This window comes from Podarcis raffonei, chromosome 15, assembly GCF_027172205.1.
Source record: "Podarcis raffonei isolate rPodRaf1 chromosome 15, rPodRaf1.pri, whole genome shotgun sequence".
Lineage (NCBI taxonomy): Eukaryota > Metazoa > Chordata > Lepidosauria > Squamata > Lacertidae > Podarcis > Podarcis raffonei.
In genome coordinates, this window is record NC_070616.1 from 43,020,360 (window position 1) to 43,048,095 (window position 27,736).

Consider the following 27,736-nt stretch of genomic DNA (forward strand, 5'->3'; position numbering starts at 1 on the left):
GTCTGCTAGAGATTGAACCTTCTGCATGAAAAGCATTTGCAGTGGCTGCTCCTATACATATAGAAGTTCTGCCCAGGAAAGCAAACCAAGTTTGTTGAACCCCTTCAGGACAAGTATCTCAGGAGGATATTGAACAGCTGGAACTCCATTTTGCTTCGATTTATTGTTCAGATCTGCTTTGTTTACTGCTGTGATTTTGACAGGTGCAGTTGAAATTGAGAGACCCTACGCAAGTCTCAACTTAGTGAAGTATATCTCTGAGGAAACCTGCATGGGATTGCACTACATTTCTTGTTGGACTAGGCCAGGGCAGGGGAACCGGTAGCCCTCTAGATGATGTTGGACTTCAACTCCCTTCACTCCCAAGCAGCATAGCCTTGTGATCAGGGATGATTGAAGGCCACAGATTCTCCATCCTGGCATGAGATACTAGGCAGTTGCATGCAGAAATACAATTGTGTTCAGCACATTTTAATTTCTAGCCACTTGGAAGCAGGTCATGGAATTGAGATGTCATGCCAGTTCCATCATACACAGTCTTACAGGATGGTGCCAAAAATGAGGAAACCCTTGGTGTGGTGCCCTCTGGTAACCCACCAGCACCTCCATAGTGGCCCCCAAAGCCTACCAGGATGTGGATGGGAACAGGCAGCAATGCTGAAAGCAGCACAAGTCCAGTAACTTGGTACTTAACTCAGGGGTGTAAAAAAAAAAAGGTACCGAGTAAGGTATCTGTGGCTGTTGCTGCCAACTTCCTTCTCTCCCAGGGCCTCTGGACCCAGCCTCTGATGCATGTGTTGGGGTGAGTTCCAGAGGCATGTAGGTAAAGGAGATTGCTGCCTGCATGGCCCAACATTTTTCTGTACAATGCTGAGCCATAAAAAGGGGAGTGGCTTTTGCAGTGGGCTCTAGAAGTTTACTCTTCATGCTGGGTGCTGATGTCAGGCTTGGTTGGGGCTGTGAAGGTGAGTAAAAGACATATGACTCTCAAACTTTCTTCAGCCAAATCTCAGTTTCCCTGATGTGGTCATCATTATGCTTACTTATTTCCAAACAGGCAACTACAAACAATGTTATTACACTGTTGAGCTCCAACCATGTTGCACAAGCCTTCTTTAACATGGTTATTTTTGTATTGTAGTCACTAAAACAGCCTTGCAAGATTTTGCTCGCCCACATGCCCAGAGTGAGTAATTTTCTTTTGATGGGCGCATAAAATATCATTAGGTTTTTTCTCTTAATTATCGGCTTGCAATGGTTTGGAGACTCTGACTTGGCTACTTATTCACAAAGCGCAGATAAGATGCTTGTATGTGTGCAGTGCAAGAGAAATGGTCTCTGTCTCAAAGAACTTCGCACAAAGTGTGTTCAGTAAATTACCTGAAAGCAGGATTAAAACCCAGTCTTTCCACCCATAAATATAGAAGGTGTTTTTCACAACACATTTTCCTATCACTTCTGCATTCAGCACTGGCTTATCACAATAGTACCTTGAAAGTTCTCCATGGTTTTGACCCCTTAGCTTGTAGCTCTCCTGCCGTCTTATATGTGTTTCAGGTTCACCATCACTCCTACAAATTTACCACTCTGAGCTGCCCACTGTTTTCCTTTTCTCATAAGACTCCAGCAATACATGATGTCCTGCAAAGAATCCTAGGAACTGCTATCATTTCCAACACCCTTAACAAACTACAGTTCCCAGGATTCTTTGGGGGAAGTCATGAGCTTTAAATAGTTGACGCATATGTAATTGTGGAAGCCCCAGCTCACAATCTACTTTCACTGTTAAACTTTTATCTTAACCTCTTTAGCCTCTCTATATTGCCAACTGAAACAGTGCCTAAATATATGGAGTAGTATTTACTCAAATTCATTTCTAGTTCTTGTTTCTTCTCCTTCTCTCCCCTGTTGTCTCTCTTTCCCTCTCTCCACTGCACTATGTCCTACCAGGTCCTGTCTTTCTGCATATGAAGAGCCATGGTGGTAGTATGTGCATCATAATTTTCTTGGGAATTGTGCCAATATAAAGTTGCCTGTCCCCCTTTCTTCCCACCAGTTCATAAAGAAGGTGGACTAAGCTCTAGGGTTTATTCCCCCTTTGCTCCCTGGTATCCTGTATCCAAGGAACAGACTCATTCTCCCAGTGTGGGTCCTTATGCAGCCCAAATAGCCCCATCCTTGCTTAAGAGGAAAGAATCTGGCTTGGAGCACCAAGGCTTGCTGAGGAGAACTGGTACATTCATTGGGCATGGGATACGGAATGACTGCTGTGAGCGAACAGAATGTTTGGGGTTGGGGGTTGGAATGGTGTATCCTTGAAGAGGGTATTGATTGCTGGCTGGAACCCTGAGCAGGGACACTCCACACTGCCATATTCTGTTGCAGGTCCCACAATGTCCCTTTCCAGTTTGCGATGTGGCCTGATTTTAATGTTTTGGTTGAATCTCTCCCCCACCCCCTGCCCCAAGTTGCATAAGTGTGAAGTTAAGTGGAGAATTTGGAATGGCAACTCTGTCAGCATAAGCTGTTTGTGATCCATTTGAATAATTTTTCCTCTTGTGTTCTGTTTGGAATGGTTGCTATGAGTTCCTATATAAGGAATGGGAGTTTGGTGGGATGGTTCATGCAGTTTCCATGGACACCGTGTAATACCGCAGCAATAAACCCAGAGTGAAAGGGTGTATGTTTTCCAATTGTGTCTTGTGTTTCCACTTGGTGCACCTGTACAGGCAGGGGTTAAAACTTTTCCTTCCTTCTTGGACTCCTTATGAAGTGATGGGGTTTTCCAAAGGTGAACAAACAGCCTCACATGTTTACAAGACTCGCCTGCAATCTCAGAAGGTTTCAGGCTGTTGTAGGAAAGGGGTGGATCACACACAGCTCCCCAGATGGTTTCCTGAGCCATATTGGGACTACGTGGTGCTATCTTACTAAGTAGAATAAGCGCCTTGGCTCTAAATATCACTTCAGCTGTGGAATCACCAGGGTGGCCTTGAGCAAATTTTTCATTCTCAGCCTTTGGTTCTCATCTGGAAATAATTCTGATACAACTACATAGCTGTAGGAATGAGAAACACTTTTAAGTGCAATAGAATGACTTGCATATATGAAAGCTGTGTTCCTTGGTCATGCTAGAGCAGGCTTCCTCAACCTCAGCCCCCCAGATGTTTTTGGCTTACAACTCCCATGATCCTTAGCTAGCAGAACCAGTGGTCATGAATACTGGGAATTGTAGTCTCAAAACATCTGGAGGGCCGAGGTTGAGGAAGCCTGTTCTAGAGCATGCTTAAGAGATGAGCAGGACTTTGCAAAAGAAAGGAATGGCCAAGCTGAAGCCTGCATCTTTTTGCATTAGCCGTTGCACCTTGAAGGCAGATAGAGAAGAGGACTTGTTCACCAAAGATCCACCAAGCACCATCCAACTTCACACAGTGGTGAACCATGATACCTCTTGGTCAGAAGCCCACAGACAGGGCATGAGGGCTGTCACCTAGTACTCAGTTGCATACTGCCTCTGAACATGGAGATCCCATTTAGTCGTCATGATTAATAGGTGGCGGTAGGCATACTAATGTAGAATGGGTCAGACACCATTTTGAAGCTATATTAGCTAATGGCCATTACCAAATGTTGTGGCAATGAATTTCATACAATCTATATGGGGGAATACTGGGTTGTATCCAGTGTTAGTCCTGCTCAGGATGGGCCCATAGATGTTTATAGGGATGACTAACTTGGGTTCATTAGTTTCCGTGGGTCTGCTCTGGGTAGCATTGGATACAACTCACTTTTTTGTTCCTAAACTGAACTCTCCTACCAATCAGTTTAGGAACAGAGAAACTCTCTCTTCCATATAGCTCAGTATTTTCTACTGCACTGACTGACAGCATCTCCTCAGGGTTTCAGGCTTGACGCTTTCCTAGTGCTACCTGGAGATACCAGACATTGAACTTGGGACCTTCTACACTCAAAGCACGTGTTCTACACTGTGAGCCATTATGGCATTTGCAGTTTCATTGGATGACTATCAACTCTGGAGTTAGGCAGAAGGAAAAAATTGACACCCCACTTTATGCATGCATATTTCCATGTGCCTTTCTGTCCTGTAACCTTCATAAGGCAGGGGCGGGGAACCTGTGCCCCCCAGATGGTACTGGACTACAACTCCAAGCATTCTTGACTGTTTGCTAGGCTGGGAGGGGCTGGTGGCAATTGGGATCAACAAATCTTGAGCAGGGGTGGGGAACCTCAGGCCTAAGGGTCAAATGCTGCTCTCTAAGCCTCTTCCATCTGCCCCATGGGACTCTTGCCATGCCTCTCCCTCACCAGCCCTGCTTTAGTTCCTCAAGTGTTTTTGCGTGGCCAAAGTGCCCTTGAACTCTGATAATGCCTTTTGCTTGCTTAGATGGATAGAGAATAGAGAGGGCTGTGTACTGTACAAAGGTAAAACATATATCTGTTGCTCCATCCCCCTTTGCCTCTACCTTCATCCACCCCTGGCTTGTGGCAGGTTGCCCTAAGCTAGAGGGCCTCAGATTCCCTTCTCTTAATGAAGGCATTGCCTGCATCTTGGAGACATGGCGATGGTGGCAGAAATTAGGATGAAGTCTGTGAGGCAAAGGTGGGGGTGTGGATTCCAGAGTGTGGCCACAATCAGCCACCTCAGTCCTCTGGCCCTTGATTTCTCTCCCCACCTCCATCTTGATCTACCAGAGATGGATACAGAATTCATGTGAACTGCCAGATCACTCTGCAGCATGGCAAGGCACTACAGTGAGGGGGGAAGTATTTGATCCCTTTGCAAAAGATGACTTAGTACTTGGTGGCAAAAGCCTTGTTGGCAATTACAGAGGTCAGACGTTTCTTGTAGGTGGCCACCAGGTTTGCACACATCTCAGGAGATATTTTGTCCCACTCCTCTTTGTGGATCCTCTCCAAGTCAGTAAGATTTTGAGGCAGATGTGTAGCTACTCGAACCTTCTGTCACAGTCCGGTTTACGGGCTGTCAAAGTCACGGCTGAGGACGTTGGGGCCAGGGGCAAGACGGCAGGGTGGGAGCAGGAATGGGAGTCAGGAAAAAATCCTTAAATTAGAGACACGGGGGAATGATTAATGGACTTCAATGTCTGTACACTAATGCGCAAAGCATGGGAAATAAACAAGATGAGCTTGAGCTCTTGGTACAGCAAACTTAATATGACATAATAGGCATCACTGAAACCTGGTGGGATAAGTCCCACGATTGGAATGTAATAATGGAGGGATACAAACTATTTCAGAGAAACAGACCAGACAAGAAAGGAGGAGGAGTGGCGTTATATGTCAGGGATGTGTATACCTGTGAAGAGATCCAAGATTTAGAACCTCAAAGCCAAAGTGAGAGCATTTGGGTCAAAATTAAGGGAGAGAAGAATAACAGTGACCTCATTGTGGGAGTTTACTATAGATCCCCAAGCCAAACGGAGGACATAGATGATGCCTTCCTGGAACAGATGGCCAAGCATGCAAAAGGAAGGGAGATAGTAGTAATGGGGGACTTCAATTACCCGGATATTTGTTGGATGTCAAACTCAGCCAAGAGCATAAGGTCAAACAGATTCCTCACTGGCCTTGCAGACAACTTCATTGTCCAGAAAGTGGGAGAAGCAACAAGAGGAACAGCCATTTTAGATCTGGTCCTAACCAATGTTGATGACCTGGTTAGTGGGGTAGAAGTGGAAGGATCATTAGGCACGAGTGATCATGCTCTTCTGAAGTTTACTATACAGCGGAAAGGAGCAGCCAAGCATACTAGGACTCAATTTCTTGACTTTAAGAAAGCCGACTTCATAAAACTTAGGGAAGTGCTGGGTGAGATCCCATGGACAGTAATACTAAAAGGAAAGGGAGTTCATGATGGCTGGGAGTTTGTTAAGAGGGAGATAGTAAAAGCACAACTTCAGGCAATACCAATGAGACGGAAACATGGAAGGTGCCTGAAGAAGCCAGGGTGGCTATCTAAAGAACTTTTAACTGAGTTAAGATTAAAAAAGTATGTGTACAAAAAATGGAAAAGGGGGGAAACCACCAAAGAGGAATTCAAACAAATAGCCAGCACGTGTAGACACGAAGTCTGAAAAGCTAAAGCACAGAATGAACTCAGGCTTGCTAGAGAGGTTAAAAGCAACAAAAAAGGCTTTTATGGGTATGTTCGTAGCAAAAGGAAGAACAAAGAAACAGTGGGGTCACTCAGAGGAGAAGATGGTGAAATGCAAACAGGGGACACAGAAAGGGCTGAACTCCTCAATGCCTTCTTTGCCTCAGTCTTCTCCGATAAAGAAAACAATGCCCGACCTGAAGAATTTGGAGCAAAGGATTCAGCAGAGGAAACACAGTCCAGAATAACTAAGGAGATAGTACAAGAATACTTGGCTAGTCTAGATGTATTCAAGTCTCCAGGGCCAGATGAACTGCATCCAAGAGTATTAAAAGAACTGGCAGATGTGATCTCAGAACCACTGGCAGTCATCTTTGAGAATTCTTGGAGAACAGGCGAAGTCCCGGCAGACTGGAGGAGGGCAAATGTTGTCCCTATTTTCAAAAAGGGGAAAAGAGAGGACCCAAATAATTACCGCCCAGTCAGTCTGACATCAATACCAGGGAAGATTCTGGAGCAGATCATTAAGCAAACAGTCTGTGAGCACCTAGAAAGGAATGCTGTGATCACCAATAGTCAGCATGGATTTCTGAAAAATAAGTCATGTCAGACGAACCTGATCTCGTTTTTTGACAGATTTACAAGCCTGGTAGATGAAGGGAACGCAGTGGATGTAGCCTACCTTGATTTCAGCAAGGCATTTGACAAGGTGCCCCATGATATTCTTGTAAAGAAGCTGGTAAAATGCGGTCTTGACTATGCTACCACTCAGTGGCTTTGTAACTGGCTGACTGACCGAACCCAAAGGGTGCTCATCAATGGTTCCTCTTCATCCTGGAGAAGAGTGACTAGTGGGGTGCCACAGGGTTCTGTCTTGGGCCCGATCTTATTCAACATCTTTATCAACGACTTGGATGATGGACTCAAGGGCATCCTGATCAAATTTGAAGATGACACCAAACTGGGAGGGGTGGCTAACACCCCAGAGGACAGGAACACACTTCAAAACGACCTTGACAGATTAGAGAACTGGGCCAAAACAAACAAGATGAATTTTAACAGGGAGAAATGTAAAGTATTGCACTTGGGCAAAAAAAATGAGAGACACAAATACAAGATGGGTGACACCTGGCTTGAGAGCAGTACATGTGAAAAGGATCTAGGAGTCTTGGTTGACCACAAACTTGACATGAGCCAACAGTGTGACGCGGCAGCTAAAAAAGCCAATGCAATTCTGGGCTGCATCAATAGGAGTATAGCATCTAGATCAAGGGAAGTAATAGTGCCACTGTATTCTGCTCTGGTCAGACCTCACCTGGAGTACTGTGTCCAGTTCTGGGCACCACAGTTCAAGGAGGACACTGACAAACTGGAACGTGTCCAGAGGAGGGCAACCAAAATGGTCAAAGGCCTGGAAACGATGCCTTATGAGGAACGGCTAAGGGAGCTGGGCATGTTTAGCCTGGAGAAGAGGAGGTTAAGGGGTGATATGATAGCCATGTTCAAATATATAAAAGGATGTCACATAGAGGAGGGAGAAAGGTTGTTTTCTGCTGCTCCAGAGAAGCGGACACGGAGCAATGGATCCAAACTACAAGAAAGAAGATTCCACCTAAACATTAGGAAGAACTTCCTGACAGTAAGAGCTGTTCGACAGTGGAATTTGCTGCCAAGGAGTGTGGTGGAGTCTCCTTCTTTGGAGGTCTTTAAGCAGAGGCTTGACAACCATATGTCAGGAGTGCTCTGATGGTGTTTCCTGCTTGGCAGGGGGTTGGACTCAATGGCCCTTGTGGTCTCTTCCAACTCTATGATTCTATGATTCTAAGCCAGGAGTCAGGAAGCCAAGGGTCTGAGGATCCGGAAGCAAGGAGTCAGGAAGCCAAACGCAGCAAGGCAGGAAGCGTGTTGCTGTGGCAAAGAGCCAAAGGGAAATGCTGACCTTATATCCCTTCCCGGCTCTTGCCACCAGGTGCTGTGAGTTACCAGTCAGCCTCACCTGTGTGGCCATGCCTTGCCTCTTCAGAACAAACTTAGGAAAGCCCCAGTCCTGCAAAGCCCTGCCAGTCACAGGGCCTGGCTGCTGGGCACACTCCTGACACCTTCAGCTCCCTCCACAGATTTCCGATGGGATTAAAGTCTGGAGACTAGCTAGGCCACTCCAGGACCTTAATGTGCTTCTTCTTGAGCCACTCCTTTGCTGCCTTGGCCGTGTGTTTTGGGTCATTGTCATGCTGGAATACCCATCATCGACCCATTTTCAATGTCCTGGCTGAGGGAAGGAGGGAAGGATTTGACGATACATGGTCTCGTCCATCGTCCCTTCAATGTGGTGAAGGTTTCCTGTCCCCTTAGCAGAAAAACACCCCAAAGCATAATATGTCCCCCTCCATGTTTGACGGTGGGGATGGTGTTCTTGGGGTCGTAGGCAGCATTCCTCCTTCTCCAAACACGGTGAGTTGAGTTGATGCCAAAGAGCTCGATTTTGGTCTCATCTGACCACAACACTTTCACCCAGTTCTCCTCTGGGTCATTCAGATGTGCTATGGCAAACTGCAGACGGGCCTGTCCATGTGCTGTCTTGAGCAAGGGGACCTTGCGGGCTCTGCAAGATCTCAGTCCTTCACGGTATAGTGTGTTACCAACTGTTTTCATGGTGACTATGGTCCCAGCTGCCCTGAGATAATTGACAAGTTCCCCCGTGTAGTTCTGAGCTTCTTCATCACCGTTCTCCTGATCATTGCAACGCCACAAGATAAGATCTTGCATGGAGCCCCAGACTGAGGGAGGTTGACAGTTATTTTGTGTTTCTTCCATTTGCGAATTATTGCGCCAGCTGTCGTCACCTTCTCACCAAGCTGCTTGGCAATAGTCTTGTAGCCCAGTCCAGCCTTGTGCAGGTCTACAATCTTGTCCCTGACATCCTTGGACAGCTCTTTGGTCTTGGTCATGGTGGCTACTTTGGAATCTGCTGGATTGATTGCTTCTGTGTACAGGTACTGTAACGAGCTGGGATTACAGGTGACACTTCTCCCTTACAGCGGGTGCTTCTAATCTCAGCTTGTTACATACAGTGAAGATACCAGGGAGCTTGACATCTGGCTGGTTGATAGGGGATCAAATACTTATTTAACTCATAATGCACATCAATCCCCGACTTTTGTATTTTGGGTTTCTGGGGGTTTTCCTGTTATTCTGTCTCTCACAGCTACAATAAACCTACCATTAAAATTATGGACTGGTCATTTCTTTGTCAGAGGGCGAACAGGCAAATTTAGCAGGGGATCAAATACTTTCCCCCCTCACTGTAGCTTTCTGAAGAAGCCCAAGTAGACACTTCCTTTTTAAAATTCTTCACTCTTCTTGAACTTGCTAGCAAGGCTGCTGCAGAACCAACTGATGGTCCTCTTTGTGATTTAGCTTTCCCTCTTCTGCCAACCTGGGGAACAACGCCAGGAAACTTCATTGTGTTAGTGCTGGTCACTTGGATAAAACTGTTTTTATTTAACAGGGCAGCTTTGAAGAGTGGAAATAATCTAATTCTGTCTGATGGCCACACTCCATTTTTTTAACGTTATGATAATCATTTCAAAGGATTTCACATGCCAAATGTAGTTCTGGTATGTTATTTCCCTAATAGAAGTCCAAGACCTAAAGCACATGTAGAGAGCCAATGACTTTCTCCTCAAGGCTGTTTATGTAAGTTCCATTTAATCATCATAGTTCTGACTGCCAATAGATCTATGTGTCTAATCATCCTTCAAGGCCACCTGAGCTTTCTCAACCAAGCTCTCTCCAGGTGTTGTGGACCAAAGCTCTTATTTTCCCTTACCATTGGCCATGGTGACTGGAGCTGAAGGGGGTTGGGAGTCCCAAATTTATGGGAAGCACCAGGTTGGAGAAGGCTGATCTAATCAAATGATTAGGGATCTAAAATACATACTCGTATGATTGATCAGCAAATATGTAATTTTTGGATTGGTCAGGCCAGATGTAAATAGTCTTTCTCTAACAGGTTGAGTAGTATTGTTTTTGTGCTGTGCTTTTAAGCTCCAGTTCTGATTTCATAGCAAACCTAGACTAGGAACTGTAAATACAGAATCTGAATTCAGGTATATCCATCCAAGGTCCCAGTCTGGTTATGATAAGTTATGCTGTCAGTGAAAAGATAGAACTTGCTTGCTTGGTTGCAGAGGCACGATAGAGCATTAAATAGGGCCTATAATACTGATGGCTTCCACAGACACTTTCAGTGGTTTCTTGAGGCCCTATTTGGGAACTCTGGGTGCTCATTGTTTTCAGAAATTCTGTTAAAATTAACAACATGCTTTTCACCATTCCGTAATAAAATGTCAGAATTTTGAATCTGGAAAATGGATTCTAATTAATTAAATATTTTTTTTTAATTGGCTTTATTTTTGTTTTGATTTTTGAGGCAAGAATAAAACACTGGGATCTCAGTGGAAATAGAGAGTTAAGCTGAAGTTTAACTCTGGCTTACTGTTAAGTGGGAATTATGGTGCAAGTAGATAAATAGGTACCAACCGCTCCAGCAGGAAGGTAAATGGCATTTCCGTGCGCTGCTCTGGTTTCGCTAGAAGCGGCTTAGTCATGCTGGCCACATGACCCAGAAAAACGGTCTGCGAACAAACACCGGCTCCCTCGGCCAGTAAAGCGAGATGGGCGCCGCAACCCCAGAGTTGTTCGCGACTGGACTTAACTGTCAGGGGTCCTTTACCTTTTTTAATGCCAATATTACTGTTAAGTGTGAGCCAGACCATTGAATAGCGTAAAGAAAATCAGCTTTGTGATGGAGGATAGACTGATTTTACTGACTCTTGGTTGCAGAAGTAGCTTATGCATTGAAGGAACCCTTGTTATCTCAGGCTGAAATGGGATGAAGGAGCAATACAATGTAAGCTCAACTAAGGCTGCTTGAGAGCTATTGAAAACTTGTTCTCTTGTACAGTTAGTTAGGAGATCCAATGGAGAGCTCTTGATCTTGATGAATATGAAGGTCTAATGTCTAGTGAAATTATTGTTCTTTATATTGGAGAATGACGAGTTTCAAATATACCTCCCACTTATTGCTAGACTCATTTGCTGCTGACATGACGTTAATGGTGACTATATTTCTACAATTCAAGGTGGCAACATCTGCTCATTTGATTAGATGCTTAATACTATATTAAATTTAATATTAGATTAATTGCAACCTTTGGCCTTCCTCTCTATCCACCCAGAACAGTTATTTGCCATTTGCTGGGAATTTATCACTTAGTATACTGCAGGTGACCTGCAAAGTTCTTTGCCTGAACCAATGCATGAAATTAGGACTTCATTTTGGCTTATAAAAATTGTGCTGTTCTACTGATCTTGTTTTAACTGTTAATATTAGATGAGTGCCTCTGCAGCATGACAATGAAAACTATTATTCTTTTATGCATATGCCCAAATTGTACAGTGGTACCTCTAGTTTCGAACTTAATTCGTTCCGGAGGTCCATTCTTAACCTGAAACTGTTCTTAACTAGAGGTGTGTTTTCGCTAATGGGGCCTCTTGCTGCTTCTCTGTTCTCATCCTGGGGCAAAGTTCTCAACTCGACGTAACTCTTCCAGGTTAGCAGAGTTTGTAACCTGAAGCGTTTTTTGTAACTCGAGGTACCACTGTATTTATGTTCTTTTTTGCTTGTTTCATAATTCAATAGAATTAAATAAATAATCTTCAGTTTTCACTTTCATTTGCAAGTTTTTTGTCCCTTTGATTGCAATGCAAGCCTTGAAGCCAACCTGACCCTAGTGCTGATCTAGAGATCTTTGCATGTAGGCAGCAACAGTCCACAGCAGTACACAAGGATCTCTCCTATTGGTTATATATCAGTACTGCTACATAATTGAAACTGATGTGAGGGGTGCCTGCTTTCAGGTCCCTCCACTCTTCCAAATAGGTGACTTGTATTGTTCGAGTTGACAGCACTGATGAGTTGTTGAGTGATGTGTCTGTGGCTTAGCAGCATTTCATGCACAATTGCCCATATTGTGGTGGTTTGGATTTTATCAGGCATGTGGGGGTGAAAAATAGTAAGTTCAGCCTATGCCAGAGCAACAGTTTGCTCAAACTGATGAGCCAAGTCAGAGTTAACAGGACCAGTCCCATCATCCTCTTGTGTCCCCCTTAATCCGACTGAGTTGGTGGCAAAGCGGACAACAATCCAGTGTCCTCTTTCTCTGGCAAGCTGCCATGGGTGGCTATCCATTTTTAATTTGAGTCAGATGATTGGCCCATCTCACCTAGTAATGTCTAGTCTGAGTGGCAGCAGCTCTCCCAAGATTTCAGACAGAATTCTTTCACACCCTTCAGTATGATCTCATTTTAATTGGAGATGCCAGGGATTGAACCTGGAAATTCTGCATGGGAAATAAATTCTCAATCACTGTGTTGTGGCTCCTCCTCGGTTTTCTAATGCACAGCCCTCTTCTTCCCCTGCTATAGGGAATCAGAGGAGAGGCATCTGGGTTCTGCTCCTAGAGTCTCTGGTACCTAAGATTGCTGACTTGTGCCTGGTTGGGCATTTGCAACTCTCAATACTGTTTTGCACATAGCAAAAAGGAATCCATGTACAAGAGCATGTCTCCTTTGCATGCTTTTCATCACTGCATTCTGGCTGTGCCATCTTTCTTCCTATCATGTTTCTGCATTCTGCTTCTGGCACCCAGGGGCTTCTTGTTGCAAAACTGTCTGGAATTTCACTTTGAACTGGGGCTTCTGTGCCCTAATTACAGACCTTGAGACTTGTAGTTGCAATGCATGAATGTTTTACATTAAGAGGTTAATACACATGCAAAACCAGGTTGTCTCCTTATTAAGAAGGAAGTCAAGGATCATCTTCAAAAGATGCTTTACCTGGTAGCTTGCACCTGTGAAGATTGCAGACCAATCCACTATTTGACAGTCAGCACCTGTGCATATCTGGCTGCTCCTCTCTTGCTTTTGAATGCTGTCCTCAGACTGCTGTTGCTCAACTGGCAGTCAATCTCAAATAATTTTGCTTGCGGCAGCTTCTTCAGAGCAGACATTACTCCTGTGGATTTAAGGTTTTCACAAGTCTGTCGCTGACGATGTGTGGACAGTTGGGTTCCAATGTATGTTTGCTTTTGCATTAACTGACATTAAATTGTAACACTATGGAAAGGTAAAAAATGTAAAGGACCCCAGACAGCTAAGTCCAGTCAAAGGTGACTATGGGGTTGCAGTGCTCATCTCGCTTTCAGTCCAAGGGAGCTGACGTTTGTCCACAGACAGCTTTCCGGGTCATGTGGCCAGCAGGACTAAACTGTTCCTGGTACGATGGAAACCAGAGCACATGGAAATGTCATTTACCTTCCCGCCACAGCTGTACCTATTTATCTACTTGCACTGGCATACTTTTGAACTGCTAGGTTGGCAGGAGTTGGAACAGAGCAATGGGAGCTCACTCCGTCGTGGGGATTTGAATCGGCGACCTTCCAATCGGCAAGTCGTGTTCCACTATAGAAGAAGTAAGGCTTTATTGCCCTGATCTTCTATACGGTGTGAGGGTTTATTTGAAAGCGAGATTGTAAATCCTTTGTGTGGGAGCAAAAACTGTATTGTTACAAAGGTTGTGCACTACACTCAATCTCTGCCAGTGGTAGCAAAATTCCAGGGGGTTCCAGGCGCTCACCCAGGGTTGTGTTTCTGTTGGGAATTCAAGGCACAGTGGAGGCTAGTGTCTTTAAGAAGTATGGTTTATTTTACACATATTTACACCTAAAGTCTTCAGTGGTGGGGGAGCAGAATGTTACACCCCAAGAGTGTCTCTCATTGCCCCTCTCTTAGCTTCAGCAAGCTGGGGTCCAAAGCAGCAGTCGGTCATGGCTCCCAGTCTCTCGGGGCAGCCTCTTCCAGCCAGTGCCAAGATGGTTCTGCCCCCTCTTCAGAACACAAAAAGGACACATTTTTCTGTGGTATCATGCCTCCCCACCCCAGTTAACTTTGCAACCTCCGAAATCTCCTGCCTCTGTCCACTCCTCTTTGCATTGCCAATTACTGTTAATGGCCCGGTATCTGGCTCCACATTGTTTCTCAGTGGCTCTGCACTTTGTTAGTCAGGCCAGGCCTGTTTACATAATCTAACCTAGGAATTTCTTGTCTGGCACGGTTCTGTAGCTTATATTCTCCCTTCATATCCCAAATATTATCTAAATACTATTGTTTATTAATTTCTACAATTCACTAACAGATTCTGGTACCCTAGATCTATGACATTATTATGCAATTGGAATGCTGAGCAATGCATTACAAATAGGGTGGGCATTGTTCTCCGCAGCTGCCTAAACTTGGACTGTTTCTGACATCACCTTTCCTTGCATATTTTTGACTACCTATGTAAAGACATGCTGAGATGTAATGTGATGTCTGAGTAGACAGATATATGAAAGTACAGGATGAATGCAACCACAGCAAATCAGGGCCATGATTAACCTGCCCAGGAACTGAGATAATCTTTTCAGCACCTTCTCTCATTTTCCCTGTCCTACAGAAGTAAGGTAAATATCCTACTGGTGAGTGGGTCTTCTCTGTGGCAGCACTCCACAAATGTTCACATTGTAGCTAAAGGCAAATGTTCTTTCGTTGTTGTAGTAGTAGTAGTTGCTCTCTAACTGTCTACTACCCTTTAATGCTGTACATGAACCTTCCGCAATCTGGTGTCCTGTAAATGTTTTGGACTCCCAACTTCCATCGTAGCTGTTTTGAGGCATCCTCTTCGCACAGAACATCTTCAAAGAGTGAGTGGGGGGGTGGAGTTTTCCTCCTGTGGGGAGGAAATTTGTCATGTGGGCCAAAGGATCCTGTTTGCTCTAAAACCACAAGGGTTGAGAACTTAATTTTAAAAAAATAAATAAAAACACAAGCTATTCTCTTGAATTCCAACATGAGATACACAGTGTAATCCCCTGGGTGAGGAATTCCAGAAAACAGGCAGGCTTTACCATACTATTTTAAGTTAACTGGCAGGTGTCTGTAAGAATAACAATGAAACTACCTCAATTTCATGTTTTTGCCTATGTTGCGGGAGGGGGGGCTTATTGACTTCATTTTTCTTCCAAGGCACACCAGTTGCTATTGACAGCGTAATTATATGCCAGACAATTGCTTGTTTATAGAAGACGTGTGATTCATCACTATTAAGGGTACCAGCAAAGCTAGAAAGGGTTAATAGACTAAAATTACATCAGCTTTGCTGTAGAGCAATAAACAGGAAGCACTTCAGAAATTAAATTTATACATTGTGACTAAGGCTGACTTGAGCTCCATGCTCAGTTCAGAATGGTATGGTTTGCAGGCCAAGTTCATTATTGGTGGCAAAATTATACACTTGGTTAGAAAACAATGGTGGCAACTTGCCTGAGAAAGAGAAAAAAAAAGAAGGGCCTGAGGCATTTCTTCTAACCACCACCACCCCTCCCTCCAGCCAAGATTATATGGTACTCAAGTACTGAGTGTTGTCTCCTGTGGTGTGGTATTTGTGGAATGGCGCCTGCAGCCAAGAGAGTCCCTGGCAGGTAGCTTTGTGTTTGGATCGTGTGGATACCCCAGGTTCATGGCTGTTCAGGGCTTTGGTGATCATCCTTGCATAAGTCACTTTTTCTCAGCCTTGCCAAGGCTGCCATGCAGGGCTTTTGCAAGGATAAAACACTTATTTGAGATTCTTGTGGGAAAGAAACCAAGATGACCAAAGGGTCTGGAAACCAAGCCTTGTGAGGAATGATTGAGAGAGTTGGGTATGTGTAGCCTGGGAAAGAGGAGGTGGAGAGGAGATATGATAGCCAAGTTCAAATATCTGAAGAGCTGTCACATGCAAGATGGAGCGAGCTTGTTTTCTCCTGCTCTGGAGGATAGGACCCATAACAGTGGTTATAAGAAAGGAGAATCTCACTAAACATTAGGAACAACTTCTGACAGTACAATAATTGCTGTTAGACAGTGGAATGGATTCCCTCGGGAGGTGGTAGACTCTCCTTCCTTGGAGAGTTTTGGGTGGCCATCTGTCATGGATGCTTTAGTTGAGATTCCTGCATTGCAGGGGGTTGGACTAGATGACCCTCGAGGTTCTTGCCAACTCTGTGATTCTAGGGGATGCCAACATGAATAAATAAACACATTAGAGTAGACAAACTCCCCCCTGCTTTCCAAACCACTGGAACAGAAAGTCTCCTTTCTAAGCCAAATACAGTCTTTCCACCTTCTTTCAGTTTCTCCATGTCTCCTATTTAGCCACACACAGAGGAAGGGCTGTAGTTCAGTGCAGAGCACATTTTGCATACAAAAGATCCCGGGTTCAATATCTGGCCTCTCCAGATAGGGCTGGTAGACACTCCCTGCCAAAAACCTTGGAGAGATGCTGCCACTGAGAATAGACATGACTGGTTCTCTTGGGAAAGTTACAAGGCCAAATTGATGTTTTGGCTATAAATGTTACAACTCTGGACTCAACTGTAAACAATATCATGGAACCTGATAAGGATTTGAATCAGGAAGTTTATCCATCTGAACAGAAAGAGAAACTTGACAACATTGAGAACTTGGAGAAGGAGACATATGTTGTCCCTGAAGAAAAGGAAGGAGGAACTGTAATTCTGCAGATGTTGAAAGAGGACTTGAGGTTTGACATGATGGCAATGAAGGAAAATAAGAACTTGATGTGGAAAATCTGGCCTGAATTGGAAATGGAAAAAAGGAGAGATTTCCTTATGTGGAGATCTGAAGACCCAAGGATTACAAATTTGCTTAAGGTGGAGGTTGGAGCCTTGGGGACATTTGGTTTTGAAAGGAGTAAGAAACAAGATTTGGGCCCCACCTTTAAGTATGGAGGACTGGTTGGAAGAAATATGGATCCTGAAGGGCCAGAGCTTTTCCGAGATTTGGTGTTTAATTTTAAGGACGATCAGAAAAACCAGCAGAGAGGAATTGAGAGAGAATTAAGAGCCTCGGATGTGAGGTCTCCAGGCTAATACTAGATTAAGACTGGTGGATATTTGTGGGGGACTGAAACCGGGAAAGGGGGGTGTGGGGCTTGGGAATCCAAAGGGTACATAATTATAATGTGTTTTTACTTTTATTTTGTTTTGGTAATGTGTATGAAATTTGGGGAATTCGTGGAAGGGAATCTGGGTCGACTTTAGAAAGAATGTTTTAAGAATGTGTATTGAAGTACAAGTGTTGATGTTGAAGTTTGGTAAGGTAAAATTGGTTTGTTTTAAAACGGACTAAATTAAAGGAAAATAAGCTTAGCAAAAATAAATTGAGGAAATGAATGAAAGAGAAAAAGTGAAATAATAATATGTTAATTTAAGCATAGAAATAGGTTAAAAATTATGGATAAGGATTTGCTGAATTAACAATTTGAATTGGAATACAAGAAAGGGGGGTATGAGGAGGTCTGGGAAATATGTTATTGAAAAATAGATTTTGTGAACTTTATGTGTTTTTAATTTTTTCTGCTTTTTGTTCTTCTTTTTGCTTTTTGACTCTATGTTTTTTTTGTATTGTATTAAATTCGAAAATCTTAATAAATATATTTAAAAATAAAAAAAGAGAATAGACATGACTGCTCTAGATAGACCAAAGGTCTGATTCTTATTTATTAAATTTGTATACTGCCTTTCATCCAAAGACCATAGGGTGGTTCACAACAATATAAGACAACTTCCTTTGATCCTATGCTCATCAGCCACCCACCCCACCACACCCCAGCCCCATTTTTACACTTGAATAACTAAGATTGTGATTCTATTCACTTAGAAGCCCCATCGAACCCTATGAGATTTACTTCTGAGTAGATGTGTATAAGATTGAACTGGATGTAGCTTTTCTATATGTGTTTAATGGAAGTAAGCGGGTCTTGGCTCAATCAGCTAGGTTGTACTGATGTACGTAACATTAACATTGGTATCTTAGAATGGGGAGTGCATAGCAAAGCCTTCGCATGCCTACTTGTGTGAGTCGGTGTGCGTATGTGTATCCCCTCCAAAAATGATTTATTTAATTTTGGTATACAAATAGCAGTACAGTATAAACCAGTACATAACACGTACATATGGGTTGTTGGCTACAGCTTACATAGAAAAAGAAAAATCTGGGCCCCTGACTAGATATGTTAGATTTCCTAAAAAGTGCATTTATGTTTAATGTTGTGTAGAAAGGAGAATCTGAGGAGGTGTAGCTTCTCTTGTCATTGCGCTGCATTTTATACTTTTATTAATTGCTCTGAAGACTGTTGGAGAAAGTGGTTTAACGAGGTGATGGAAAAGGCTGTTTTCAGTTGCAGTTGCCCCTTCTATAGAACTATTAAAAGCATGGATACCTTGCCAAAAACAAATGTTGGCAGTTTTCCATCTCTGTCTCTGTAGCAATGAAACAGAGGCTGTATACAGGAATCCTCAACCAAACACTTGGTGGGTTAATTTGAACCCGTCTGTGTGTATTCCTTACCCTTCTTTGGCTTTCTCAGGCATACAGCTCCCAGGCTTTCCAAACCCCCTTCCTATCTTTAGGCAAGTTTGCGACTTTTTTCATAATGCAGTTATCAAGCACATGCTATGCCCACACAAGGGCCCAGGTTCTGCCTCTGGCGTCTCAGTTGAACAAAAACAATATTGGGCAGGTGGATTAGTAATAGGCTCAGTCTAGGCAGTCACACATGTTCAGAACAACTGTTTTTAAAGCACGTGGTCTAGTTTGCCCCTTCCCCAAAGTAGTTAGAATCTTTTTGAGCCTTTGTGGCATCATATCAATTCAGTTAGTTGCTGTCAGCAGTGGGGTACTTGCATACGGACAAATAACCAGGTTAATCCATATGAAGATGTGTCTATAATGCACATACTCAGTCCCCTGCATTGCAAGATTTTAAGGCAGTTATAAGGTTTGTCACAGTTGATGTTGGAGCATTGGAGGGAGAACCATGTGCGCACCTTGAACTTCCAAGAGAACAGGTGGGATATAAATGTAAAAAAGAAAATGTTGGGTGTGCTGGCATCTGACATGGCGCAGCTCAGCAAATCGGTATCTTGGCCTCTTGCCAAAGCACTGTACAGTGGTACCTTGGGTTACAAACACTTCGGGTTACAGATTCTACTAACCCGGAAGTAGTACCTTGGGTTAAGAACTTTACCTCAGGATGAGAACAGAAATGGCAGTGGCAGTGGGAGGCCCCATTAGCTGAAGTGGTACCTCAGGTTAAGAACAGTTTCAGGTTAAGAACAGACCTCCGGAACGAATTAAGTTCATAACCAGAGGTACCACTGTATTTGCTGGAGGAATTTGAGATTGAAGGAGCACTCTAGACTCCACTATGGGAAGCTGTGTTTACCTTGCAGGTAACTTATTGGGACGCGGGTGGCGCTGTGGGATGCCGGTGGCGCTGTGGGTTAAACCACAGAGCCTAGGACTTGCCGATCAGAAGGTCGGCGGTTCGAATCCCCGCGACAGGATGAGCTCCTGTTGCTCGGTCCCTGTTCCTTCCAACCTAGCAGTTTGAAAGCACGTCAGAGTGCAAGTAGATAAATAGGTACCGTTCCAGCGGGAAGGTAAACGCCGTTTCCGTGCGCTGCTCTGGTTCGCCAGAAGCGGCTTAATAATGCTGGCCACATGACCCGGAAGCTGTATGTATTGGCTCACTTGGCCAATAAAGCGAGATGAGCGCCGCAACCCCAGAGTTGGCCATGACTGGACCTAATGGTCAGGGGTCCCTTTAACTTTACCTAACTTATTGGGAGATGAAATTGGATCACCTACCTTGTAAGATTTGTCATATGTCTGATGAAACACTGCTGCATCCAAAAAATCTACTTGAAGCTATTCACAGCTTTCGAGTTTTTTTGCTTTTTTTAAAGATACATTGCATTTTTCTTTTCCTCACTGTTTCCTTCCCTATCAAAACATTTGTGGTGGTCTTATTTCTTTACTCTTGCAATTTGCTTTTCAACTTAAATTGTTTAGAAACTTAGTCTGCCAAAAATGCCTCCGGCCTGCAGCATTCATATTTATGTTATTGTTGTTGTTTAGTCGTTTAGTCGTGTCCGACTCTTCGTGACCCCATGGACCAGAGAACGCCAGGCACCTCTGTCCTCCACTACTTCCCGCAGTTTGGTCAAACTCATGCTGGTAACCTCGAAAACACTATCCAACCATCTCGTCCTCTGCTGTCCCCTTCTCCTTGTGCCCTCCATCTTTCCCAGCATCAGTGTCTTCTCCAGGGAGTCTTCTCTTCTCATGAGGTGGCCAAAGTACTGGAGCCTCAGCTTCACAATCTGTCCTTCCAGTGAGCACTCAGGGCTGATTTCCTTAAGAATGGATGCGTTTGATCTTCTTGCAGTCCATGGGACTCTCAAGAGTCTTCTCCAGCACCATAATTCAAAAGCATCAATTCTTCGGCGATCAGCCTTCTTTATGGTCCAGCTCTCACTTCCATACATCACTACTGGGAAAACCATGGCTTTAACTATACGGACCTTTGTTGGTAAGGTGACGTCTCTACTTCTCAAGATGCTGTCTAGGCCTGTCATTGCCCTTCTCCCAAGAAGCAGGCGTCTTTTAATTTCATGGCTGCTGTCACCATCTGCAGTGATCATGGAGCCCAAGAAAGTAAAATCTCTCACTGCCTCCATTTCTTCCCCTTGTATTTGCCAGGAGGTGATGGGACCAGTGGCCATGATCTTCGTTTTTTTGATGTTGAGCTTCAGACCATATTCTGCGCTCTCCTCTTTCACCCTCTTTAAAAGGTTCTTTAATTCCTCCTCACTTTCTGCCATCAAGGTTGTGTCATCTGCATATCTGAGGTTGTTGATATTTCTTCCGGCAATCTTAATTCCAGCTTGGGATTCATCCAGCCCAGCCTTTCGCATGATGTATTCTGCATATAAATTAAATAAGCAGGGAGACAAAATACAGCCTTGTCGTACTCCTTTCCCAATTTTGAACCAATCAGTTGTTCCATATCCAGTTCTAACTGTAGCTTCTTGTCCCACATAGAGATTTCTCAGGAAACAGATGAGGTGATCAGGCACTCCCATTTCTTTAAGAACTTGCCATAGTTTGCTGTGGTCGACACAGTCAAAGTCTTTTGCATAGTCAATGAAGCAGAAGTAGATGTCTTTCTGGAACTCTCTAGCTTTCTCCATAATCCAGCGCATGTTTGCAATTTGGTCTCTGGTTCCTCTGCCTCTTCTAAATCCAGCTTGCACTTCTGGGAGTTCTCGATCCACATACTGCTTGAGCCTTCCTTGTAGAATTTTAAGCATAACCTTGCTAGCGTGTGAAATGAGTGCAATTGTGCGGTAGTTGGAGCATTCTTTGGCACTGCCCTTCTTTGGGATTGGGATGTAGACTGATCTTCTCCAATCTTCTGGCCACTGCTGAGTTTTCCAAATTTGCTGGCATATTGAGTGTAGCACCTTAACAGCATCATCTTTTAAAATTTTAAATAGTTCAGCTGGAATACCATCACTTCCACTGGCCTTGTTATTTGCAGTGCTTTCTAAGTCCCATTTGACTTCACTTTCCAGGATGTCTGGCTCAAGGTCAGCAACCACACTACCTGGGGTATACGAGACATCCATATCTTTCTGGTATAATTCCTCTGTGTATTCTTGCCACCTCTTCTTGATGTCTTCTGCTTCTGTTAGGTCCTTACCACTTTTGTCCTTTATTATGGTAATCTTTGTACGAAATGCTCCTTTCATATCTCCAATTTTCTTGAACAGATCTCTGGTTCTTCCCATTCTGTTGTTTTCCTCTATTTGTTTGCATTGCTCGTTTAAGAAGGCCTTCTTGTCTCTCCTTGCTATTCTTTGGAAATCTGCATTCAATTTCCTGTATCTTTCACTATCTCCCTCGCATTTTGCTTGCCTTCTCTCCCCCGCTATTTGTAAGGCCTCATTGGACAGCCACTTTGCTTTCTTGCATTTCCTTTTCACTGGGATGATTTTCGTTGCTGCCTCCTGTACAATGTTACGAGCCTCCATCCATAGTTCTTCAGGCACTCTGTCCACCAAATCTAAATCCTTAAACCTGTTCCTAACTTCCACTGTGTATTCTTAAGGGATTTGACTTAGATTGTATCTTACCGGCCCAGTGGTTTTTCCTACTTTCTTCAGTTTAAGCTTGAATTTTGCTATAAGAAGCTGATGATCTGAGCCACAGTCAGCTCCAGGTCTTGTTTTTGCTGACTGTATAGAGCTTCTCCATCTTTGGCTGCAGAGAATATAATCAATCTGATTTCGATGCTGCCCATCTGGTGATGTCCATGTGTAGAGTCGTCTCTTGTGTTGTTGGAAAAGCGTGTTTGTGATGACCAGCTTGTTCTCTTGACAGAACTCTATTAGCCTTTGCCCTGCTTCGTTTTGATCTCCAAGGCCAAACTTGCCAGTTGTTCCTTTTATCTCTTGCCTCCCTACTTTAGCATTCCAATCCCCTATAATGAGAAGAACATCCTTCTTTGGTGTCACTTCTATAAGGTGTTGTAAGTCTTCATAGAATTGGTGAATTTCAGTTTCTTCAGCACCAGTAGTTGGTGCATAAACTTGGATTACTGTGATGTTAGAAGGTCTGCCTTGGATTCGTATCGAGATCATTCTATAATTTTTGAGATTGCATCCCAGTACAGCTTTCGCCACTCTTTTGTTGACTATGAGGGCCACTCCATTTCTTTTACGGGTTTCTTGCCCACAGTAGTAGATGTGATGGTCATCCGAATTGAATTCGCCCATTCCCGTCCATTTTAGTTCACTGATGCCCAGGATGTCAATATTTATTCTTGCCATCTCATTTTTTTTTTTTAATAAATTTTTTTTATTGCTTTTTTCCAGAATCTAAATCCATCATCAATAACACAACAAAAGCGGTTTTACAGAAAGAAAAAGAAATTAAACAAGAAAAAATTCATTTTTCGAAGTCTTTTTTTTTTTTTTTCATCATCCACTGGACTTCCCCATCTCCTCCATCCCTGCATTCTTTATAATAAATATAAACAGCAAATTAATACCTTGTTTCCTGTGTTTTTGTATTTTCATCTAATTATTCACTCTGAAATTAAAACTTTTCTCAATCATTAACTTTGTTTCTATCAACTCCGAATTTCAATACTGAAGCATATTTACCTCAAACCTTAGCAAATTTTTAACATTCATATATCTTATAATGTTTTTGTAAATAGTCCTTAAATTTTTTCCAATCCTCTTCCGCAGCCTCTTCTCCCAGGTCTCGGATTCTGCCAGTCATTTCGGCTAGTTGCATATAGTCCATCAGTTGTGTGTGCCATTCTTCCAGTGTGGGTAGCTCCTGTGCCTTCCAGTATTTAGCTATGAGAATTCTTGCTGCAGTCGTTGCATATAGAAAGAAGGTTCTGTCTTTCTTAGGTATCCTCTGGCCCACAATGCCCAAGAGGAAGGCCTCTGGTTTCTTCTGAAAGGTATACTTAAATACCTTTTTCAACTCGTTATAAATCATTTCCCAGAAGGCCTTCACCCTCGGGCATGTCCACCAGAGGTGATAAAAAGTTCCTTCAGCCTCCTTACATTTCCAACATTTATTATCAGACAAATGGTATATCTTTGCAAGTTTGACTGGGGTCATGTACCACCTGTACATCATTTTCATAATATTTTCCTTTAAGGCACTACATGCCGTAAATTTCATACCGGTGGTCCATAACCTTTCCCAGTCCTCAAACATAATGTTGTATCCAATATCTTGTGCCCATTTTATCATGGCTGATTTGACTGTCTCATCTTGAGTATTCCATTTAAGCAGCAAGTTGTACATTCTTGAAAGCACTTTCGTCTTAGGTTCAAGTAATTCTAGTTCTAATTTTGATTTTTCCACCTGGAAACCAATTTTTTTATCTTTTTTAAAGATCTCTAAAATTTGGGCATAGTGAAACCAGTCTCGCACCTTCCCTTTCAATTTTTCAAAGCTCTGCAACCTCCAAGTGTCACCCACTCTTTCTATTATTTCACAGTATTTTGCCCAGCCACCCCCCATATTAAGTATTTTTGTGGCTTTAGCCTCCATCGGTGATAACCACCTCGGAGTCTTGTTTTCAAATAAGTCCTTGTATTTAGTCCAGACAGAAAACAGAGATTTCCTTACAATATGGTTTTTAAACAACTTATGAGACTTTACCTTGTCGTACCACAAATATGCATGCCACCCAAAAGCATTGTTGAACCCTTCCAGATCTAGGACATCAGTGTTTTCTAGCAAAAACCAATCTTTCAGCCAGCAGAGGGATGCAGCTTCATAATACAACCTTAAGTCCGGCAGGGCAAAACCCCCTCTTTCCTTTGCATCTGTTAATATTTTAAATTTTATTCGGGGCTTTTTGCCCTGCCAGACAAACTTCATAATGTCCCTCTGCCACTTTCCAAAACATTCCTCTCTGTCCACGATCTGTAGGGTCTGGAACAGAAACAGCATTTTTGGCAATACATTCATCTTTACTGCTACAATTCTTCCCAACAAGGAAAGTTTCAATCTTGACCAGATTTCTAGATCCTTTTTAATTTCAGACCAACATTTTTCATAATTATCTTTAAACAGATTCAAATTTTTCCCAGTCAAGTTGACCCCCAGGTATTTCACTTTATTAACAACGTTTAGTTCTGTTTCCTTCTGAAACCCATCTATTTCTAAAGGTGTCAAGTTTTTTGCCAAAACCTTAGTTTTTTGTTTGTTTAACTTGAATCCCGCCACCCGACCAAACTCAGAAATTAATTCCAATACTCTTTTTGTGCTGGACACCGGCTCCTGTAATGTCAAAACCAAGTCATCTGCAAAGGCCTTCAGTTTATATTGTTTTCCTCCGACCTGTATTCCTTCCACCTGCTGATCCTTCCTGATCAAATTTAGCAAAACCTCAAGGACAGAAATAAATAGCAAGGGTGATAGGGGGCACCCCTGTCGTGTTCCTTTTTCAATTTTAAACTCTTCTGTCACCACATTGTTTACTATCAATTTAGCCTTTTGTTCTGAATATATTGCATCTATGCCATTTTGGAACGCCCTTCCCACTCCCATCCCTTCCAAATTCTTCTTCATAAATTTCCAAGATATATTGTCAAAGGCCTTCTCCGCGTCTATAAATATCAAAACTGCTTTTGTATTCAAATTTGTCTGTAGAAGTTCCAGAACGTCAACAATGTTCCTAGTATTATCTGACAAATGCCTGCCAGGGAGAAAGCCTGCTTGGTCTTTATGAATAACTCCATTTAAGACTTTTTTCAATCTATTTGCCAAAATGTCAGCAAAAATCTTGTAATCCACGTTTAGGAGTGAGATGGGACGGTAGTTCTTAAGTTGAGTCTTTTCAGATTCCAATTTTGGTATCAAAGTGATGAATGCCTCTTTCCACGATTCTGGTGCCCCCTTCCCTTCCATAATTTGATTACATACCTCCATCAATGGCTGAGTCAGGTATTCCTTCAATATCTTATAGTATTTGGAGGTAAGTCCATCTGGGCCCGGGGATTTGCCTAGTTGCATGTTCTGAATGGCATTTTCGATTTCCTGTTGGGTTATTTTATAATTCAGGTCAGTTTGTTTGTCTTGTGTTAGTTTTTGTAGGCCATAGCTCCAGCTTACCCAGGTTCATGGTTCTTACATTCCAGGTTCCTATGCAATATTTTTCTTTACAGCATTGGACTTTCCTTTCGCTTCCAGGCATATCCGCAACTGAGCGTCCTTTCGGCTTTGGCCCAGCCGCTTCATCAGCTCTGGATCTACTTGTACTTGCCCTCCGCTCTTCCCCAGTAGCATGTTGGACGCCTTCCGACCTGAGGGGCTCATCTTCCAGCGTCATAACTTTTATATGCCTGTTGTCTTTGTCCATGGAGTTTTCTTGGCAAGGGTACTGGAGTGGCTTGCCGGTTCCTCCTCCAGGTGGATCACGTTTGGTCAAAACTCTCCACTATAACCTGTTCATCTTGTGTGCCCTGCTCGGCGTAGTTCATAGCTTCTCTGAGTTCTTCAAGCCCCGTCACGGGGTTCGTCACGGCAAGGCAGTGATCCATGAAGGGGGCATATTTATGTTATTAGGCTACCCCTATCCACTCACAAAGGGATGCGGGTGGTGCTGTGGGTTAAACCACAGAGCCTAGGACTTGCCGATCAGAAGGTCGGCGGTTCGAATCCCTGGACTGGGGTGAGCTCCCGTTGCTCGGTCCCTGCTCCTGCCAACCTAGCAGTTTGAAAGCACGTCAAAGTGTAAATAGATAAATAGGTACCGCTCCGGCGGGAAGCTGCTCTGGTTCGCCAGAAGCGGCTTAGTCAGTCTGGCCACATGACCTGGAAGCTGTACGCCGGCTCCCTCGGCCAGTAAAGCGAGATGAGCGCCGCAACCCCAGAGTCGGCCACGACTGGACCTAATGGTCAGGGGTTCTTTTTATCTACTCACAGCAAGGAAAAGGTTTGCTGTGGAGGACTGGCTTGTCAGTGGTGAGGGGGGAAATTGATGCATGGTACAAAGAAATCAGTGACTCTGTTTTTACCTCTTGCTTTGTGACCTGTGACACTTCCTCCCTCAAAAAGTGACTTGAGGATGAAGATTTCGTTTCTTGATGTGGCATATTATCTGATAGCTGCTATCCTTGCTTGTTTACATAAGTACTTATTCCTGCTGCTTTTCTCTCCCTCCCCAATCCAGGATTCCGTTCAAGATTGGGCAGCCTAAGAAACAGATTGTACCCAAGACAGTGAGTAAACCAATTCCCCCTTTTTTAGATCCAGTCTTTGATCATATGGCTGATGACTCAAGCCAGCATATTAACTGGTCCCAGTTTTTAATATGTTGTTTGTGTGTGTGGGAGGGGAAAACATGAGTGAGCTGAATTTGCTTCTGTCTTTGACCACCACTCAGTTCCTATGAGTGAGGGGGAGTCTCAATACAGAGTGGATTATTTTGGTATCTGGGATCTGTGTTTTCTCTCCCCCCCCCCGCCTTCCCGCTTTTCTTTACTCTTGTGTGTGTGTCAGGAGGAGGGGCTCTGCTCACTCTGGCATGGTTTTCCTAGGAGATGGCTGAACATGCTTCCTTCCTTCCTTCAGCAATGGCTTGTTTGTTCATCTTTTCTGAGCAGATGGAGAAGGGGGAGTGGTTCGTATTGCTGAATATAACCATTTCCAAAGGAAGGCTTATTGGAGGAAGCTGAAATGCTTAGTTCCCAGGCATGAATTAATTTGGGCTGCAGAGCATTAGCTTTAAAAGGCATTTTAAAACACACTCACAAATGCATTTTTACTTTCTGGCAAGTCTGAATTTCCTGAAGTGCCGTTTTTTGTTAGTTTGGTTGGTTTGTTTTTTGCAGCTGGCCATAGCATAGCCTTTTCTCAGCAGGATATCTTTTGTGCAATGCAAACTGTTGTGGGTCATGATGGTTATCTCTGAATTAACCTGCATTTACCTGTCTTTAATGCAAGTGTCCCTGAATGCTGGGGTGACAGCGGACACTGGCTTTGTCTCTGTTCTGGCAAGGTAATCCTTTGTACAGACTAGCATTCCTTATCCTTCATCTGTGGAGCATCTACTTA

The 27,736-nt window shown here is 43.5% G+C and overlaps 1 protein-coding gene across 3 annotated transcripts in view; it reads left to right on the top strand.

Moving 5' to 3' along the window:
• Window positions 1-27,736, top strand: part of BIN3 (bridging integrator 3) — a 129,490-nt gene that overhangs the window by 25,153 nt on the left and 76,601 nt on the right. For all 3 annotated transcript variants that reach the window (XM_053367042.1, XM_053367041.1, XM_053367043.1), the window contains one exon: window positions 26,853-26,901. In XM_053367042.1, coding sequence (XP_053223017.1) covers window positions 26,853-26,901 — 49 coding nt within the window. The remainder of the gene's footprint in view (window positions 1-26,852; window positions 26,902-27,736) is intronic.